This window comes from Electrophorus electricus, chromosome 18, assembly GCF_013358815.1.
Source record: "Electrophorus electricus isolate fEleEle1 chromosome 18, fEleEle1.pri, whole genome shotgun sequence".
In the NCBI taxonomy this organism is placed as follows: Eukaryota; Metazoa; Chordata; class Actinopteri; order Gymnotiformes; family Gymnotidae; genus Electrophorus; species Electrophorus electricus.
This window is the reverse complement of record NC_049552.1, coordinates 13934159-13956185: the sequence shown is the minus strand read 5'-3', so window position 1 is coordinate 13956185 and position 22027 is coordinate 13934159. Positions and strand designations below refer to the sequence as shown.

Below are 22027 nucleotides of genomic sequence, written 5' to 3'. Positions count from 1 at the left end.
AGAGTGAACATGAAAAAGGTATTTTAACTTGTATCAGATCCCACTATACTGATTCTGTTGTTGTTCATTTAATACCATGGACAGAATCTGTATATTACTTTTCTTCTGTGTGGCAGCCAGGGGGCGCCACAGGTTCCTGTATGCAACTGTCTCAGTCAAGAGGCTTGAGCTTACTCAGCCCTAAACACTGCTGCCTGGGACACTTTATCTCCTGCTCATGGCAAACACAAGGACACCATCGTGTCCCAGCTGATGAGATGCCTGACTGGCTTTCAAGAAATGTCACCTGCTCCCAGACAGGGACATTCTGGTTTTTGCTGGTTAAATTGAAGATTTGTCATCTCAAAATGTAGTTCATAGTGGAAAGGACATAACAGATGGTCCATAGTATTTACTCAGAGTCAGTATTTACTCAAAGTCAGTCTTTACTCTGAGTAAACAACCTTTACTTAGTTTATGTGGTCAAGCCAGAAGCAGAATGTTACATTTAAGTGTCATAGTGAAGATAAAATATTAAGGTTTTCCTTTCCAGGCCTGTTTAGATTGGTCTACTGAGCAGTAATATTGCTTCAGACTGGGACAGAATGAGAACGAATGGGTACAGAGCACACTGAATCAATTAGGGAGGCCCCATGGAAGCCTACAGCCTTGGCTCACCATCCAAACTTTGTCGTTCAAGCCACAGCGGGAGATGCTTTTAAGGGCCCTGAAACCATTCCTTCTCTGTGCTAAATGAGATATGTAATGTAGTGCAATAACTGTCCCGAGGTCAGATAAAAATAAATAAATAAATACATCCCAGCAGTCTAGCACCAGCAAACCATGTGCCACACAGGTTCAACTCAGTGTTCCTCTGTGTGACTGGGGCTGATGTTGCAGACTCACTGATCCAAGGTCAGTGGCACTGCCAGTAATAAGTGGTGACATCTTTGTTTTGGAAGTAATGTACAATACCAGTCCAAAGTTTGGGCACATCTTACTGAATGTTAGTCTTAAAGGCGTTATAATCTAATGGTTTATGCCTATATGTGTTTGTAAAACCAATTTTAAAAGTGAAAGTTAATAACCTATATATGAACTGAGTTTCAAAACACAATATGTATTTATATATAAAAATAAAACACATTTTAATTCATTTAAAATGTCCCCTCAACAAATAGTTTTCACATAGAGCTTTAATGTTTCACCCTATATATATGTAGGAATTTCTTTAAGGTATCATAGTTTCCTCATGAAGCTGGTTTAGAGATCACCAAGAGCATGCAAAACTGTCGTCAAAGTAAAGAGTGCCTACTTATTACATTCATTTACCAGAGCATAATCATGTTTTTATACCTTTCCTATGTTTGTAAAAGGTAGAAAATAGTCAAATAAACAAAAAGTAAGTCCAAACTTTTGACTTATGTAATGTAGGTCATTGTGTAACAAACATCAATAGAACTGATCATATACTCACTCCAGCTCAGTGGTTAAGGTACTCACTCAACTAGTAATCAGAAGGTTTCCAGTTAAAGCTCCACTGCAGCCAAGTTGCCATTGCTGGGCCCCTGAGGAAGGCCCTTAACCCTCAATGGCTCAAGGTCATAATTGTAAGTTGCTTTGGATAAATGTTACAGCTAAATGTCATAAATGTAAATAAATGAAAATGAAGTCTTAAGAGTGAATCAGTGCCATAATGCATTCTGACAAATCACCACAAAAATGAATAGACCTGAAAGAGAGTGCATAGCACACAGCAGCAGTGCAGATTGGGTGGTAGATCTCATGGTTCTGTGGCACAGAACACGAGCGCTATTGATTTTTGGTTTTGTCAAAGTCTTTAATTTTAGGCAAGGTGTCCAGTTTGTGTGCAGTTTGTTTTGGAGACAATAGTCAGCATAGTCTATTGCAAAAATTCAGGTTTTCCGATCAATGACAGCTGAGGAAGACATACCTGTGAGCTCTCGTGGGGAGTCTTTTTGTTGGGACTGTATCCTGAACTGGTCCTTCTTTTATGGAATGCAAGGTTTTATGAGGCTCTGGTTAGTCAAGCCGCAAAGCAAGTTTACACAAAGGCGCTACACATCACCTCTGAACTGACACACGCCACATAGACATGCAGGAAGCACACCTCGGGGGAGCTCGCCCATGACGAGTTTTATCACCCTGACCTTCTGTCTCTGACACAACCATCCATCACTTTCTAAAAGTTGTCATACAGAAATGATTTACATGAAGAGCATTTATGGAGTTTTTGCTGGATACATTGTATCCAGCAGAAAATAATAAGAATCTATGGTTGATTAATGCATTTCTTAAAAGATTTAACAATGGGTACTTTATGACTATTAAATAAATGACTAACCAATAACCCCTTCCTGCTACTGAATACATTTTGAAATCATGGGTGTAATTCTAGCAGGGTTTCGTCCTTGGCTAAAGGTATGTGTGTCGTGCATCATGCATTGTATAAACACTTTGTCCTCTGTGAATAAATGTAGGGATAAAAAAGCATGAAAAGAGCATCATTTTCATGCTGCAAAGTCATTTATCTCTCAACAAATCCAGTGACATATGATTCTCAGGAAGTAAATGCTGCCCCGCCCTTTGGGTCATCAGCGATTCGGAAAGCGTCCTTCAGATCCAGATGTTGCACAGCTCAGAGAATCTCTGGTATCCCACTTCAAGAGCACTGTGGCCACATACTCCACTGCCTCCGGCCTGGATGGCAAGTTTTACAGGCAGGGCAGAACACCTGTTTGCTGGGGACTTGAGCATAATTATACATAAGACAGCAGATAGCAGATGATCTCTGGGCCTCAAGGAAAATACTTATGTTAACTGTCCTCCCAAATATGAATAAAATATGAGTTATTGATAATCTATACATTTGTCTCTATGTGTCCTGGATGTGATCTGAACATTTTTGTGTAACATCTTGTCTAAAAAATATCCAAATGGTATATGGTGTTATGAAACATTATGTATAAGATGATAGAAAATATGTACATGTATGACAAGATAAATTTCGGAGTAATGGTGCTCTGTTAACTATCTTTTAATCTTTTTCTTATTACACCTTGAACTTGTGTACACTTTTTCCCTGAGTGGGGGCTAGTATATATAGTGCAGATATAGTCATATAGTGCAGTATAGTACATTATAATGTGTATAGTAGCAGAGAACTTAATGCTTATCCTTGGAACTTCTAGTGATTGAAAATAAAACAATAGAAAAACATTAACTGATCTGTAAATTATGTCAATTTTATTATAAACTTTATATAAAATAAATATTTTTATATCATTATTTAATATAAAATAAAATAAAAGACAGAACTGGGCACCTAACAAAGCTTGTTTTAGAAAGACTTTAGGAGCATTAAATAATTGCTCCCCTTTCCTGCGCGCACACACACACACACACACACACACACATACACACACACACTCACACACACACACACACACACACACACACACACACACACACACACTCACACACACACACACACACACACACACTCACACACACACACACTCACACACACACACACACACACACTCACACACACACACACACACACACACACACGAAGGTGTCCTACTACACTACAGTAATAACATATATCCTGTACTGAAACACAAAGTGACGGATACAGTGACCGATAATACTGCTGCTTAAGAAGAGATTAAACAGATGACTGGTTCCCGTGTGTTTGCAGCATGAATATTTATGAGTTATTTCCTTATCCCAACTATGCTTTTTTTTCTCTTACGACTAAAAATAGATTAAAATATATTAAATATCAATGCAGAGTATATTTCAGAAGCCTGGGGAGAAAAATGCTGGGTACTTTTTGAAAAACACATCAACAGCATCTAATCAGCATCCTACAGAAATGTGGAGCACTGCAGTATCCAGATCAGTCACACAACACACTGACCTCTACTTGGAAGAAGAGCCCTGCAAGCAGTGATTTTACTGTTTAAATGACATCCTATATATTAAACACTAAAATGAAAGCCTAAAAAGTGGGTGTTTCTTTGATTAGTATTAAATCCCTCTGACATTACCAGGTAGAGTTTTGCTACTTAATAAACACATGGCTCTGATTCATCTCTGTTTTGTCCGAACCAATCCAAATGAGCAAAGATGCAGGTCCCTACCACATGACATGCCTTTTTACTTTTTAATGATCATAGACTGCCTTTAAAATGTAGCAGCTCACAGTCATCCTTCACTGGAACTTCAGGGGAAGGGAGACGTTTGGCTGACTACGCCCCCCTTTCTACCAGGATCTTAGATCATTACAGCTGAATCAGGTGAGCGCTCAGACCAATCTCGCCAGAATAACGTGTAAGATCAGTTTATTTTAGAAGAGGAATTTTATACATTTAAAAAGTCTGCCACAATCAAAATTATATTTCAGTAGTTTTGATTATACTTTGATTGCAACAGCATAATTGAAAGTTATTGTTTCAAAAATCTGAAATTATTACCTTAAATTACTGCATTACTGCATTATTGAACTAAGTTCAATTATAAATTGCAAAATGTGCAAAACTTTCATGTTTTTGTCATGTTTTCCCAAAACACTTGAGGTTGTTCCTGAAAAGACTGCTCTCATTAGTCAGTGGGTGGTGAAGTCAGTTTCTGGTAATGCAGAAACAAATTCTTTGGAATAACAATGCGCCTACAGTAAAGACGGCTTTGCTGTGTGATCTGTTTCAGGGAGGCACAGTTTTGATTAATCCATTTTAAAGAGTAAAGAAACCAAAAACAAAATAGACTAAAATGCAAGAACTTTACTACAAAGAGCAATATGTCTAGAAAGTTCTACAAAAAAAACCGCACAATGAGTAGATTATTGAAGAGTCCAGATGATTTCACTCTTTGTTCCTTCTGGATCTAGAGCCATATTTTTGCAACGTGCCAGAAAAACAGAAACATTTGTGTTGAAACTCCAAAAAGACTAACGATGTGTCTGGGTGTTCACTACCAGCGGAGTTTTGTGTCTGCAGTCTGTGGGATGGGTTTCTCCATGTTTCCATATTCTTCACTGCATGCCCTTCATGCTCTTGATCCTTAGGAGTTGCTGAGAGCAGAAAAATGTCCAGTCTCAAGCTGTCCATCCTGTTCACTGGAACTGTGCTTGCATCTGTCTTCCTGCCAGGTGGGAATCAATTCCAGTCACTATTCTAAGAGTAATTGGGTGTCTTTCTATAATAATCTGATCCCACAAATCCTATTTTACTCACATTCATTATATATATATAAAACATTATAAACACATACACCCATAAAAAGGTCTAGTTTCCATAATATATGCTTTTTATATAGAAGTATCTGTGCAGTGCTAAAGAAGCATTTCTTTACAATCACCAGAAGTCCCCTGATAATCAGCTGACTATGTGCTTTCCCCCAAGCCATAAACATCTAACAGGGACCAACTGGTGGTGCAGACATATGGCCCTCATAATGGTGCATATACCGAGCCCTTCAGCTGCCTTCGTCTTCCTTTATGAGAGTGTGCTGATTAAAGTGGCAGCCTTGGGCCATGGGGTGCGTGGGCTTTGTAGTTTAACAGTCGACCTTGCAGGGGCCCTGGTTGCGATAAGCCCACCATTATGGCTCAGGAAGCCATGGGAGCTGGGTGTTTGAACATTAATGTGCAGAACATGGCAAAGACTCATACAATCATAAGTCCTAAGGGCTTATTAGTGAGTCAGCATTTTAAAGCACTTGTGCTATGGGACATCTGGTTCTTGAGGGTTTACGTTCTTTCTTTCATTACTATAACTGTCAGGCTTTGTGGAGGCTGGTCCACTGGTGCACCTGGAGAAGGAGAATGGTAAGTGGCTCTTATTTTAGCATCATGCATGAGGGACTCGGTTATGCAGTGGATGGAGTTATCCAGTAACTGAAGTTTGAGCAGAAGACCACATCTTAAACTTCCTCCATTTTAATTGATATATTTCAGACCTGCCACTACTGTCTGTCTATTTCTGCATACCACCACGCTTCTGTTCCTGTACTTTGTGACTCCAACATTCCTACATCTTTAGAAAGGGGATTCTGGTCTTCTGGGGCCACACAAAGACTGTGTCATACTCCAGTGGCAGCTCTCCAAGTTTTGAATTTTTAGCATGAAAATGAATGCTTCAACCTAACATTATACACTGTAGCCCTAAAACGTCATGCATAACACTTTCTCAAACACTGGATGATTCATTTAATAAGTGAAATGAACTTCTGCTTCTTGATGGGCACAGTGGCAGACGCCTCCGTGGAGAAGCAAGGCAGTTCGTCAGGGCTGCCAAAGCTGGGGCGCGAGAGGAGGAGCATTGCTTACAAACAACAGCCAGACTTTGGGGACTGGTACAAGTACTTCATGGCCACCCACAACCAGGAGGGAGTGAGTACTCACTGATAATAAATGAAACTGTGAAGTGAAGACCTAACTGTTGTTAGGATTTGACTGCTTTTAGAAATCAATATTCTGTAGGTATACTGTTTCAAAAAACAGCATATTATGAAAGATTGTTGTTGGATACAATAATTGCAATTCTATCTCTGATTTCACATTTGTAGATTGAGAACCTGGATCGGATCTATATGCTGTACCTGCAGAACAAGCATAGGGTGGAGGAGGGGCGCTCCTACAACCATTACCTCAACCACCTGAGTGAGATCTACAAGGCCTGTGCCAACTCTGATGATCCCGACTGCATTGCAGAGTCCACCAGCAAACCTGCTGCCAAGGTCCTCACGCCTGCTCCATTCAGGCAAGCCATTGTGAAGGGGTGTAACCCATACCTGGATCCCTACTGCGTCTACACCATGGATCCTCGCTCTGCAGCACCCGAGGAATCTGCCCCTGCACCAGTGAAGGCTTCCGCTCCCGCACCCCTCCTCACCGCACTGCTCCCTTTACATCTACGGGCACCGCTGGGCTACAACCATGCCCCGGTGATGGAGTCCTTCCTGTCTGCCGAGCAGAGAGCTGAGCTGCTTCGCATCTGCAGCCCATTTGACGTCGAGTGCCTGCAGTACCACCTGCGCGCAGCTTATGGCTATAAGCCCAGCCTCAGCCCCGCCCCTTCCTACGCCCACCTTGGCTGCGACCCTGCCAAAGACCCGTACTGCAGGCCCATGCTGGTGGCCAGGGCTCCCTCAGGTCTGTACCAACTGTACCCCTCCTGTGACCCTGCATTGGACCCTCTCTGTGCTATCCACGGAGCACCAGCTGCTCAGGTTGCAGGACAGGCTGAGGAGGCTCCCAGGGAGCAATTCTGCAACCCACTGTTTGACAGGGGCTGCAACCCTCTTACTGCTACCAAGCTGGCTAGACTCACCAATCCAGTGCTGGAGTACACACCCCAGGATGAACCAGCACCCGTCAACCTGGCTTGCGACCCCCGCTATAGCCCCTATTGCCTGATGGGGGGCACGGCTGCCCTGATGAGGCCACCTCCACTCCTCCCCCAGTTCCAGACCCACTCCAGCCTGGGTATCCCTGCAGCTTCCAGCACTGCCCGGGATGGTATTATCGAGCCCCACCCTGACTGTGATCCCGAAATCGACTTCAATTGCCGCCTGCGACGTGCAGAGCCTGCAGCTGATGAGGGGCGGGCTGAGGTGCAAAGAGATGAGCCGACCCAGCAGGAAAGTGGCCAGGGGAACCCCAGCACTGCCAACATAGCACCTGAGCACCCACGATTTGAGAATTTCCTGAGAGCATACATGGGTCCTTACAAGAAATAAGTGGACATGCCACTTTCTAAAAAGCTCTGGAAACTCTGCCCACATGTCAAGTGTTTCCACATGAGCTCTCAAACAGGCACATAAGTTCAAGTCAGCAGAGACCTCCTAGTGATGAAGCCAGTACTGACAGTTCAGTATAGTGTACAGTTCTAGGGGTCAAGCCAAAGAAGGACGATTTCAGTAGAGATAATTATTCATTCAGCTAAAGTTAGCAGTATACAAACCTTACTGTCTGTGTCTGGAAACTCAAGTCTCTTCAAAGTGTTGTGATTATCTTGAAAATCATGTGAAATAATTTCTGTATTTATGTGTATTGCGGATAAGGGTTAGTTTACTAGAATATGGCTGAATTTGTATTTAAATTTTAGGCAACCTGTGTTTTTTTTCTGGTCTGTACATTGTCATATTCCTTAAATTTGTTATATGGGTTCTGATAAAAAAGGATTTGAGTCTGAACAACTTCACTGAAATATGCTCATATAAGTATTTTTCATCTGTGTTGTATGCTTTTGAATGTATGGTTAAAATAAACAGCTTTGGAAATATTAAGTAACAAGATTTTGGTGTTACATGAAGGTATGTCAATATACACAATCTCCTCTTCCTGTCAACATCCTTGTATGTCTAATTAAACATATTTTAAGTAATAAAAGTTTAGAACTTTTCCATCGTCTCTGGATACAAGAGACAGATTCCTTATCTCTGAATCTCAGATAACCTTCTGTAACGTCCCATAAATGACAGACGAACTAAGATACTGGAGTCATTATTATCAACAAACACACATGCTATAACAAACCACTCAACATGACCTGTATAGATCAAAATTAATTTGAGGTCTAAAAGGTAATAAATTATTCATTCTGCAATGATGCCTTGGTTGGGTATAAAATCAAGGAATCAAGAACAACTGCTAACTTTCCATGGATTCCCATTAGAAAGACTAATAATAGCATTCTGTGTTAACCGTCTGCCTTCTTTGGTCTTTGGCACAGCACACAAGCTCTGGTGAAGTCTGCTTAGCTGAATGAAAAGTAAGTTAAATTAATTAAGAGTAGACTATGTCTCATGTGAATATCTGCCTTAGCTATTATTAGGATGTCTCCGCAGGAGGTGCCTGTATAATACGGGCGCCCTTGATGACAGGTTTAAAGAAAACATGGGAAGCCAGCACAGTAACACTAATGACCACTTGGGAGAAAGAGGTGTAGGGAGAACTATGCAGTAATTGTAGGTGCAGGTTGTAACTGGGATCCTAGAGTGAACAGAACTGCATTGTCATGTGTCAGTACAGAACAGAAAACATTATAGCTGGTCCTACAAATGGACATTTGGATGAATGTTCCCGACATCTTTAAAATGAGTAAGTCTGTCAGTTTAACCTGTCAATGTCACCAAACATCTTAGCAGTGGTAATGTCTTTGTATGTGTTCTCTTATGTCCTCTTGTCTGGTTCTACGTTTCATGGACAGAAGCTTTAAAGTCAACCACATACATTTCAGCATGTTAACATTACTGACCTGATACCAATGTGATCAGTTGTGATCAATGTTTAATCCCTGTTACAAATGTATCCTTAAAGGGAAACATTAATTCTTAAAGTTGCGGAATATAATTGGTAAGTCATCCATTCAATACTAGCAACAAGCAAAAAAAAAAGAAAAAAAGAAAAAAAACTACAAATCTGGAGCTGTCCAAGGCTGTGTCTCTGCCATATATATTCCTGGCTTGTCTGGTGTAGCTCATAGCCAACTGGGTATTCATTGTTGACTCTGCAGGCTGCAGGGCTTCGTGTAGAACTGGAATGGATCGCTCCAGTCAGCATGGGCTGGGTTTTGTGCTGACTTCACCCTTGGCCCTAATCCCCTGGAGACAACCATAACATCTCATTAGCTAGTTTAGAAAGGGGTTGCGATTGATAATGAGGATAAATATATCCTCAGCAAAAGCGAACCCAAATTAGCCATATGTTTGTATTTCCAGGAGGCAGCAGTACCGCGGGGCCACCCATCTGAATGTCCATAAGTGGCTTCTTCCTTGGAAAATTAATGTAGATTTTAATCAAGAACGTTACATTTGGATGTACTGCTCTTAGATGAACATCAAAATGTGTCACTAGTATCAGGAAACAGGAAATGTCAGTTATGTGTCTATCAAGTGAACGTGAATGCACATCAGAAAACGTTTATAAATGAACACGAAAATCCTTCACTTTTAGAATGCAGTAATAGCCATGAAGCACAGTGTAATGTCAAGAGGTCAAGAGGTGCAGCATCTTTCAGTGATAGGCCAGGTGTACATTGTGAGAAAACAGGACTCTGGTTAACAGTGACATTTCCTGTTGAGCAACTGCCTTAAAAATAGTCATGTCTTGGTAGTCCCAGAAAAGCCCAGTATCACCTCAGCAGATGTGCCCAATGCTGCCCCACCGTCAGTACACCAGACAAATCCCTCTGCAACATTGTATATCTGACCCAGATTGAATTTAAAAAAAAATTTTAAGATACTAAATGATAATAAATTTAAAGTAACATACAAACAGAAACCCCAACATTATTCTATACAGAGTTAGTTCCATGTCCTGAACACTAATAGAGAAGACATGGTGAGTGAGGTCTCATCTAACATTTATTTAACCGATAAGACCAGGGCTTGTGGGAGGTTGTGTTTATGCCCACCTGGTTGTGCTTGGTGTCTAAGCTGACACGAGACATTTGCCTCAGTCTTCAGATGCAATTGGTGGGAGAGTTTTCAGTTTCCGCAGGGTTCACTTTAAAAGGGTTGCACATCAACAGGCCTGAAACACCCCGTGAAAGACATTTTTGAAGGTTTTGTGGCATGCTGTGGCAACTTCTCTTGTAGATTGTTCTGAAAGATAACGTTTTAAATAAATGCTTTAGGGTGACACCCCATTAGCCCTTTCAGATCTGACAGGGAAAAATTATGGAATCACTGTCCTTGGTGCAAGGAATGGTGCATTTTGGAGGGAAGTTGAGGGATTATATGGGAAGGCAAATGTACTGTTCATTAACACTGAGATTTTCAGAAGAAATATTATGGGGTGCACTGAACTGCAGAAGAAAAAAAAGTCATTTGAATAGTAGCAATAATTAAAAGGGCTAAATGCCCTAGTGTGGCTTATTGTTTGGAACACAATTGTTTTTGAATTCCTTGTTGTTTGTAATATTATTTGGAATTATTCCTTTTGGGATATAATTATCTTTCAGAGTAACTTTTTTTTTTTCGTGTGTGTGTGTGTGTGTGTGTGTGTGTGTGTGTGTGTGTGTGTGTGTGTGTGTACGTGCGTTTGCGTAGCGGGGGTGGCCATAAAGGAAGTGAGGGCAATAGATAATTTCTTTAAACAGCCATTAAGAATATCAAACAGTGTCCATATCAAACAGAGGTGGCCTATTTACATTAAAACCGACCTGCTTTAATAATTCAAGCATTGCAGAATAGCAACCTAGAGCTCACCAGACATCTGTGATCTGTCTGCTTGAGTCCTGCATGTAGCGAAGATCAAGGTGTTTTCTGTATGATAATGTACAATAAACAATGCACTAAGTACAACACACTAATAGTGCCGCTTTTTAAATGTTTTTTAACTGAAATAGCAATATGACATAATAAAAAAACACGCGTCTGTTGTAGATATGGTGCAACGTTAAAAGTGCTGATATTGGTATTTGTTCACAGACCGAACATATGATCCAGTCATTTGTATGCCTGCCATTTCAACTTCATTAGATTCCTTAAGCATTCCGTTAGGCCACTTATACGGACCACACGACACGCGTAACTTCCAAGTAAGACGGTTTTAATATTGATTGCACTGGGGGGGGGGGGGTAACTTTCAGCAACCGAGCAAAAACGGACATACCGCGGATCCCAGCAGAAGGATTCAAAGGATTCAGTGCGGTGTTTAGTCACATGACAGACTAGTCAGCACTCAGCGGCAGTGCACGAGCTGGGCACGCGTCCTGCTCTCCTGCACGCATTTATGCTGTAAATTAGTCGGAGTCTTAATTTGTCTTAATTTGCGACTTCCTCCGTTCGGTGAGTACCCTTTCTCGTGCGCACGTAGTATTCACCCTTTTTTTTGCGGGGGGGGGGGGGGGGTGTCTCGTGGCGGTGCGAGATCAAGTTTTTCGTCCATTCACTTGCATACTGTGATCGAATCTTAAATTCATTCAGATAACAGGATCCGATTAGACTAGCCGGAAGGAATAAATCAGAAATAGTGTTTGTCGGATTTGTACTGGTTTTGGTGAATATTTATAAAAAGCTCTGCTTTTCCTATCCGGAAGGCGTTAAATCGTTCTGTAAACGTATTCTTTAGCACAATTGTTAGTAAAAGTCTAAAAATATTTATTGCTTTTCCCAGTTATTAGTAATCTTTTCTCTTTAATGCTAATATATTGGCTTATGGGTGAGCAGTCATGACTGAGTTTCCAAAGAGTGCGTGATGCACAGCAAATAGCCCGCTGTTGAGTAAACTCTTACACTGTTCATTTGTGTCCTGCTGGCCGCGTATCAAAACTGCAAGTTAATTCATCACGTCTTTTCCCTTTGTGGTGATTGATTATATTACTGGAAGATAACCATGATAAATTGGCGATGAAACATCAGTAAGTCCAGTTGGTTTGTTTGCCCATTGTGCTTCTTTCTTTGTATTATTTCAGTAACATCACTACATTTCAATACATTAATTCATTTTCAGCACCAAGGACATATACCTTCTTCCTGTGTTATGTATAGTGTCGGATATTAATGCAGCATGTTTAGAGACCATTTTAGAGATCAGTTCAGAGATCAGCATTCCTCCTGTTCGAGCTGCTTTCATCAGTTCTTACTGCTTAAAAAAAAAAAATGTCTTACCCTCTAGGCTACCGTGTGGTAGCCTTGACTTGAACAGCAACATTAAATGATCAAACTCCACCTGATGACTTTGCTGATTACATTTACTAACAAAAACTGTGCGTTATGCTACCACAAGGTACACAAGAGTGTTATTTTAGAGATAAAACAGCATTTATTATTCAGACTGCATCCGTCAGGAACCTGATGGAAGAAGCCAACCGTGAAATATCTTTTTTCTAAATAAAGCTTTTCTCTCATTGAGAAAGAATAGCTCACATGAGAAAGCGGGATAGACCTTTAGCCTCTCAGTGAGCTGGACCATGTCCAAAAGCTCTAGTGGGCACTGTTTGTAGCAGTGAACTGGACAAGCTGACAGCTGTGGATTTTCTTGTGGACACTAGACAGTGGATAGGTAGTAGTAATGGTAGAGCTCTACGGAAGCTGCCATAGATTAAGAATAATGACCTCGATCTTTTAGTCTCCAGCATATAGGCTTTGCATTAAGGTGTTCACACAAATGTTTTTTTTATTCAAAAGGTATTCCTTTCCCTCTGTAGAGTCTTGCTAAACCTAAAATATTATGATGAAAAGACTACACCGTATGTGTTGTGGAGGACAGAGACTCAGAGTGAATTAAAAACATTCACAGAATTCCTGTTTAAAGAGAATGCAGTCACGCTTTACTTAAGATCTGCTAGCATGCTTCAGAGAGACAAGCCTTGCGTGTGCCTGTCCACTCTATTCACTGTGCCCTTGCGCGCCTACTAGTATTTGTGCATGTCGGCTACTAATATGTGGTTCGAAAATGTATCCTCTCACCCCCGGAGAGGGTTCTAGAGAAGCAAAGAGACTGAGTGGGAGAAAGCTATTAGCATAAAACATCCCATTTTATCATTTAGTAACAAGCACATAACCAATTAGTCTTTACACCAAAGCACTCCACTGACGTATTCCTTTGCCTGACCATGTTCTGCTTGGACTGCTTTAGTTTCATTAAAAGGTAGACAGACTATGTTGAGCAAAATGGCATCGGAATCAAGGAATATTTGCAGTTCTGCTTTCATTGTGTTCAGACCTTACAGATAGGGACTCCACATCTGTGGGGAGCAACACTTCATATTTCCCTGCAACTTACACACATGGAATGTCAAATAATTTCTATATTTGTCCTATTATTTATTGCTGCCATAACAAAATAGGCCTAATTGGGCTAACATTTTACATGCTATTATATCAAGCATACAGTTGGGATTCGACACTGAAAGGGAAAAAACATATAATCTGTGGATGTTCCTCAAAAAATAAAAGTTTAATTCAATTTAAAACATCTATTCCTTAATCCTATTTCTTAATCCTCAAGACTTGGCAAACCAACCTCATCTTATTAGCAATTTATATTTATTTAATGAACAACAATACTAAATGTCCAATGGGGGATTTAATTATATTATAATATTTGGAATTATACTTTAAAATCTGATTAATACAACAGTTAGTAACTGTTTATCTTACCCTATCATCTGGATCAATTTACCCATAACATTGGGCAAGTTCAGTCACAAGGCCACAACTTCTGTAGACCCAATATATTGTTATCTATTTGAGTTAGGTAGACTGCTAATGTTTCAATCAATGGCACACATCCTGAACTTGTGTTGCATGCAGTAGCTTTATTTCTCTCTCATAGTCACTTGGCTACAGGTCGACTTAAGTTAAAAAATGGCTCATCTTACCCCACTCTCCCCTATATATGCCTTTTATCGATGTTTAAATTTGGTGGTTAAGATGAATCTGTGCGAGACCTTTAGCACATATCTCTGGTTTGTTTCAGCTAGCAACGATTATGGCTGCTTGAAGCATTTCTTATCAATCAGGTTAAATGGAAACTAATCAGCTCATTTATGAGAAACACTTCCCTTGCGCATGCTCTGACCGGTCACATTACTGGGTCACTGTGCTCACAGGGGCATCGTTCCAAACTGGCATACAGCATTTGCTTCATTGTTCCTTGTCGCCCATTCTTTGGTCAGTTTCTGAACACAGGACCTACTTAGCTGCTATTGTTTGGCTGGCAGAGCATTCGCAACACCGCGGTGACACAGATTGAAGTGGCCTGTAAGTGTGTGTTGCGCTGTTAACAAGTGCATCATGCCTGGCATTGTTGCTGTGACTGCTGGGATAGCAGTGGTCCTGTCGTCAGAAATAGTGGCTAACACAAGTTGTGCTGAGCAACAGATCGACTACGGTGGATATAGATAAATGTTTCTAACAAAGAAAGTGATAGCATCATAAATCCAGTCCTTAAATTGGCCTTTAGAAATGCCTAAGTTGGAGAATCATTATATTTTAGGCATTATATTTTATGCATTATATTTTATTTAATATTTTATGCCATATTTTTCATGTTTTATTAATATGTTTCCTCTCTTTCAGGTAATGTGATGTTATAATTATTTATTTGCTTTATGTAATGCTTTACATTAATTCTTTATTATTATTTCTTATATTTATGCAGAATAATTTTTTACTCTTTTGTTACTTTACTTTTTTTTTATCTGTGTCTGTATAAAATGTCTTTGAAAGCATGTGTATTTCAGCACCATGGATAGCTGCTGTTCAAAGGCTACCATAAAACCACAATCTGATTTTGTTCTTGGTCCCTTCTAAGTACTGCATTTAGTGTTCCCCATTCTCCATCTCATTTCTCATTGTGGATCCGGCTTGTTGTATTAGGATATAATTAATCATGATGGTACTGAGACACCTACTCACATCTACTAAAATCAGCTGTGCATTTTGTGCAGTTAAAGATAGGGAACTGTGAATAAATCCAAGGTCACAAAATAACTGAGAACAAACAAACACGCAAAAAAAACAGCAGTCAGTTGGAGGGCTCCTAAAGTTTGGTCTGAGTTAGGATGTCTGCCAGAAACTAGCAGCAGGGCACTACATTGAAGGGAGGAGAGGCTATGACTGTCACACACTTTACTATGTAATTTAAAGGAAGGGAGCAGAGCCTAAAAATAAATTCAAATAAACGTAGTAGCACTAGCAGATTTTACAATGCAAATCCATATAAAAGGCCAATACATTGTAAATACAAAACATCACATGAAAAGAAAAAAAAAGGTTCTAGGATTTAAATTATTTTAAAAGCAAGCTGAATGTAAAATTGAGCAAATAAGGACAGGAAGACCTGGTGTGTGTGTGTGTGTGTGTGTGTGTGTGTGTGTGTACACACACACACACACACACACACACACACATACACACACACACACACACACATATACACACACACACACACACACACATATACACACACACACGTATACACACACACACACACACACACACACATATACACACACACATATACACACACACACACACACGCACACACACACGTATATAGGATAATTAAGAGAAAATGGGACACAGATGAAAACAGTGAAGCACAGAGACTAGACAGAACAGAAACAACAACTAAACCACATGGCATACCATCATAGAAACCAAGATTAAACCATGACTGAACCTTCACCTTGATGCACAGCTTCTGAAACACACTCTGAAAAGTGGGCAGTCTGGGCCCTGGGGAAGGATGAAGCCAGCCGGTGGGATCACAGTAACCAGGAACAGGACCCGGAACAGGATCAGAGGCCAAAGCCAAGGCCAGATCCAGGGCAAAGTCAGGAGTAACACCAGGGGCTATGTCAGGAACAAGATAGGGAACCAGTTCCAGAGGTGGCATGGAAGCAGGGTCTGGATTTGGGTCAGGATCAGGTGTGGGCGCCGGGTACAGTCCGGAACAGAAGCTGGAGATGGGGAAGGGCAGGACTGGAGCCTGTGAGGCTGTGCGGCAAGGGGAAGGGCAGGACAGGAGCCTGTGGGGCTGTGCGGCTAAGGGAAGGGCAGGACTGGAGCCTGTGGGGCTGTGCGACTAAGGGAAGGGCAGGACTGGAGCCTGTGGGGCTGTGCGGCTAAGGGAAGGGCAGGACTGGAGCCTGTGGGGCTGTGCGACTAAGGGAAGGGCAGGACTGGAGCCTGTGGGGCTGTGCGACTAAGGGAAGGGCAGGACTGGAGCCTGTGGGGCTGTGCGGCAAGGGAAAGGGCAGGACAGGAGCCTGTGGGGCTGTGCGGCAAGGGGAAGGGCAGGACTGGAGCCTGTGGGGCTGTGCGGCAAGGGAAAGGGCAGGACAGGAGCCTGTGGGGCTGTGCGGCAAGGGGAAGGGCAGGACAGGAGCCTGTGGGGCTGTGCGGCAAGGGGAAGGGCAGGACTGGAGCCTGTGGGGCTGTGCGGCTAGGGGAAATGCTCAGCAGGATAAAACATCAATTTCTATGAAGTTAAAACAGCATACTGACAAACACAAAAAAATCCTTGTTACTTTTATTGCATTAATGTTTATTCATATTAATTCTGTTTAATTATAATGTTGTTTACTTTGTGTTACAGAGTGGTTTACACGCAAATAAACACTTACTGTAAAGATAAATAGGAAGCTTAAGACTTTGGCAGAGTAGTGTGTTTACATATATTTATTTTGCATATTATATCTGTTTAGGCATGAAATACAGTTTTCTTTGATTGAGCCAGTAGTATTAGACCTATAGTTAGCATTGTAAGAATCGCTGAAACAGTGAGTGCAAGAGTTGGGAAAATGTTTGATCTTTTTTCTGCCTTTATTCTGCTTTCACAATACATAAACAAGATTCCCAAATGCATTACACCCAAAGTAAAATGAAGACTTTTAAAAAAAGGATGGTTTTGTCACAGCAGCAGTTTATGTAGAACACGCCATGTGCTTTAACAACGCACAAGGTGAGCTCTATAAAACAGAACATTTGGGTCAAAGATAAAAAACGAAACCTGCTACAGTCTCCTTCGTAAGAGGAGCATTAGTGAGCTGAAAGGGATCACTTCTCTTATCAGCAGCAACACCTGTGTCGTGTTTACCGCAGTGCTTGTTCTGAGAATTCTTGTGCAATCACCGGCCACCGTCATGCACAGCTGAGCATGACATACCACACATTACATGGGGAAGATGGGGAAAACTACTTGTTGTTTTTTAAGGAAATTGTTTTCAGAACTGATGGGCTCAGGACGGGAGCAGGTCAGAGGACCGTCTGAGCCACACAGCCACACGGTGTGGAGGAATGTTTATCTGAAGCCAGTCCAAGGTCATTCTGAAGCTATCGCCACTCATCTTTGAACCAGATCATCTCCTGCTCAGAATGATAAGGTTCCTGACAAACATATACCACAGAAGCCCTGGTGGCTGCAGCAGAGGCCGTGTTCATATCCGAAATAACAAATGGCTTAAACTTGGGTGGAAGTTTAGTGAAGACCACAGCCTTTTGTTTTTCTCAAAGGGATTTTCAGCACCTAAAATAAAAGTATTTGGAATAATGTTTCCTAATCCAGTTCTTGGGGACCACCTAAGAATCTATATTGTTGGTTTATGCATCTATGTTAACAGTCTCAGATATTTGCCAGTGTTTCTGATTGCTTGGTTCAGGTGTGCTGAGAGATGGGTAAGATGATAAAGCTGGGGATGCCCCACAGTACAGGCCCTCAAAGCCTTGCCTTATGCTAATAGAGCCCTGCACTGATTACAGTCAGGTTGACAACACAGTACTCAGAAAAGCTGCAGCATGTCTGTAATGTTGACCTGCGAAAGACGAGAGACCTGCTGTGCCTTTTCCTGTTTCTCTGAGTGTGAACTTCACACCTCCTGGAGAGTTTCTCCACTGGCAATTCTAGACCCCCCCCCCCATATTATCAACACATTAGAGCTCATGGAGCCGGGATGTCTGTCTCCGAAACAGCGGCAGGTTACTCGACCACTTGCACAACCTGTGATGTTCAGAAGGATATAAAAAGAATGCGAGGCCCACTTGAGAGGAAAGAAACAACAAGATATTATAGGGTGCAGTATATAGTATATTATAGTTACATTTCTTGCATGTGTGTATGTTTTTCAGAAGTCCATAGTGAGGAGGATGGCTGGCAGGACACTGACCAGCAGTGTGACGAACAGGACTGATGCCCACTCCCTCCACTCCAGGGTCTTCATCGGTAACCTCAATACAGCGGCGGTTGCCAAGGCCGACGTCGAGCGCATCTTCGCCAAATACGGCAAGATCACAGGCTGCTCGGTGCACAAGGGTTTCGCCTTCGTGCAGTATGCCAGCGAGCGGGACGCGCGCTCCGCCGTGGCTGGGGAGAATGCCAGGGTCATCGCTGGACAGCCCTTGGGTCAGTGGATATTCTCTAACACGACTGAGATCTTCTGCTGGACGCCCCTCCAGGTGCTCCAGTATTATTGGTAAATGGAGATTGAGGGTCATTTTCATACTGTACAGGGAGAGTTTCAGATTGTACAGAAACACTGTACAGAGACACAATCTGTGAATGAAGAGTTTTATACTGCAAAATGACACTTTAATACTGTACAAGGAGAGCTTTATACTGCAGAGTGGCACTTTCATACTGTAGAGGAAGAGTTTCATTCTTCATAGGGTCAAATGGTGCAGCAGGATGAATTTCCAGCTTGTTGAATTTACAAAAGATTTTATTAGCTGATGAAATTCTGGGAGTAATGTATTCAAGCTTGTATTCATGTATATTAGTCAGATATTAGTCAGCTTTCTTCACACAGATGGTTGATGGTAGAGTTGTTGCTATGCAGAGCATTTTCAATTAAATTTGGATTTGAGTTTGCACCTTCCTCTCCCTCATTGGTTCTCACTCTCTCTAACACACACTTACCTCTGAGCACACTCATATACACATACACGCACACACACAAAACATTTGTCATATGTTATTGGGGTCACACAGCAGAGTTCATTGTATTTTGAAATGTATATCTCAATATCAGCTGGATTTACTGCTCCATTTCCACACACAGCTCTGTGAACTAGGCCTTGTCTGATATGCGCATATGGCACTTTGCTGTGCCATTGTTGTGCCATTTTGGACAGCAGATGAGGAGAGATGAATAACGTTGGAATGAAAGTAGGCCTATTTGAAACCTGCCATCGGGTTCAGCTATTTAGTCTCACTGAAGTCTCACTTTAGTCTTACATTGGCTACAATTACTTCACTGAGTAACACAGCTGGTTGAAGGAAATACTAAACATAGCTTGTGCAGTGGGTCTTAGTGCACAGGAAGCCTTTAAAGTTATGTTTATTAACTGGTTGATTAACTGATTACTTGCGCTTCTATGTTTGAAGTGCACTTTACTAAGGAAAATAAATTAGTGAGATTGTTTGGTATTGTATGAACTCTCCTCACATACACATATGCTTCAACACATATTATAGTCGTTTGACACGTTTTGATATATTTTACAATGGCAGGTTATTCTTTATTTACTCCAGTGTCCATCTTCACTCAGCCTGACTTTAGGTATGCAGGCATTCCTGGTGGGTTCCCAGGCAGCCTGTAGAGAACGCATTGCCTTGAGCTTCTCTTCATGTTACATGGCAACCCTGAGAACTTGCAGTCAAACCCTGTTCAGAACTGCCCCTGCTGAGCATAACGAAGCATATGTTCTCATTACCACTCCACTTGTGGGTTTGATAAAGCATGCTTGAACAGGAACAAGCTGAATAGATACACCTTTGTGGCCCCTGATTTTAAGCATTGCAGTGCCCTCTTGTGTTCATAAATGTAACTGGCTGAAAGTCCACTTTATATGAGTAAAGAAACTCATTTAATCCTCTTTTAAAGAGTTACGTTTGTTGTGTTAGGTTGTAATAATGAATCCTGATTAATTATTTCCCTATGATTTGACATGGAGGCTGCTTGGTCTGTCTTTACATGTTGTCTGTTATTCCACGTCATGGCAAGTCGTGGTTTGGGGGTATGCTGTCTTTGTATACACAAAAGGTTGCACTCCTGCAATCTTACTTTCACCTCCAGAACAGTTAGAGCACTATCTGAGTCAAACACTAGGTGGCGACTATAACATGCAGTGTGGTTCAATTACCACTGCAGTGAACAAGATTAATTCAGAACTGTCATCTGAAATATTTTTTTGTGTGTGTTTCATAACCTTGTGTTTCATTCATTCGTGCATCTTCACTCGGGCATGCATTTGCATTAGACTATGCTGCACAATTTCAGTTTTTCACACCATGTTCAGAGCAAAAATGAGCTCTGGCTGACCTTTCTGTGTAATTACACATGCTTTTTAAAATCATCTTTCAACATTGCTCTAGCATATGAGCAGCAAGACTCTTCAGTACATCACAAAAATAGTCTGTAGTGGGATGCTTAAGGGTTCTGAAGGCATGGAGTAATATGATCTGTTCACTGGATATTTTTAGAAATCTCACTGCTTATGTATTGTGGAAACTGTGTTTATTGTAAAATGCCATAAGAGTGCTGAGAAAAACAAGATAATAAAGAAGTTTTATTCTTCATTTATAATTTTTAAACTCTTATTTTTTTTTTGTAAAAAACAATCACTAATTAATCCCTCCAAATTAAATATATAACTTCGTGGAAATATCAGTACATCTAAGTTTGTTTTGTTTTTTTACGTAGACCCTTAAATGGATCCCTCGATTCAATCAGTGCCCTGTCAAATCACTCATTTGAATTATTCATGACCAGTATGTTCCAGATCAGATAACCCCCCTACCTTCAGTGCCAATGGTACAGTCTGGAGTGGTGTGTATCTACATTTTCAGCTCATTCAGTCAGTAACCCCAAGAGCAACTACCTGAGACTTGAATCATAGAGGGAGGTACCAATTGCCACTTTACCAACGCAGAGGAAAACATGCATAGCCTGTTGGATACGTATGGAAGAGCAGCGTATAAGGGAAAACAGCACCGCAGTCTTAAATGTGAGTAGACTATTCAGCAGAACGATATTTATACACGATAAAATTTGATCAGTAACAAAGATTAAATAATTAGTAATACTAGAACCTCTGATGATAGTGCCACACATACAGCCTCTTATCATCCCCATTGTGTCATTATCACCATTTAGTGCATAATTTAGTCACTCGCTGGAAACTCCCATTTAAATCATTGTGCTTTTGAACCCAAAAATGCAGCTTGCAGTTTAGTAAAAGTGACATGCTTTCTATAGGGTCAAGTTCTAAAGAAACAATGAAGCAACAGTTGCTTGCTTGTACTTGCTTTTTAAAAAATGAGATGCTGCAACATTCCAATAAATTAAAGTTAGTTCATTCAAAAACAAACTTCTAAATAATTACTGCAAATAATTCATTTGCATCATAATTTCCTGTAATTAAAAATGGGTATTAGGGAAATTATGTGACAGTATTTGAATTTTTTGTGTATGTATTATAGATATGTGTGATGGTATTATAGATATTCAGCTTTTGTCAGGAACAATACATGTTGCATCTGCATGTTTGTAACCTACATAAGGGA

At 41.0% G+C, this 22027-nt stretch overlaps 2 protein-coding genes across 2 annotated transcripts in view; both read left to right on the top strand.

Annotated features, from left to right (window-relative positions):
• Positions 1–2571: 2571 nt before the first annotated feature.
• Positions 2572–7746, top strand: and2 (actinodin2). Its single transcript, XM_035536484.1, has 5 exons — positions 2572–2707; positions 5072–5155; positions 5789–5833; positions 6255–6397; positions 6574–7746. Exons 1-5 carry the CDS (start codon positions 2572–2574, stop codon positions 7744–7746), a joined length of 1581 nt encoding a protein of 526 aa, XP_035392377.1.
• Positions 7747–11718: 3972 nt separating this feature from the next.
• Positions 11719–22027, top strand: part of LOC113588715 (RNA-binding Raly-like protein) — a 16310-nt gene continuing 6001 nt past the window's right edge. The window contains exons 1-2 of the mRNA XM_027028015.2: positions 11719–11802; positions 18592–18865. Coding sequence (XP_026883816.2) covers positions 18610–18865 — 256 coding nt within the window. The 5' untranslated portion in view covers positions 11719–11802; positions 18592–18609. The remainder of the gene's footprint in view (positions 11803–18591; positions 18866–22027) is intronic.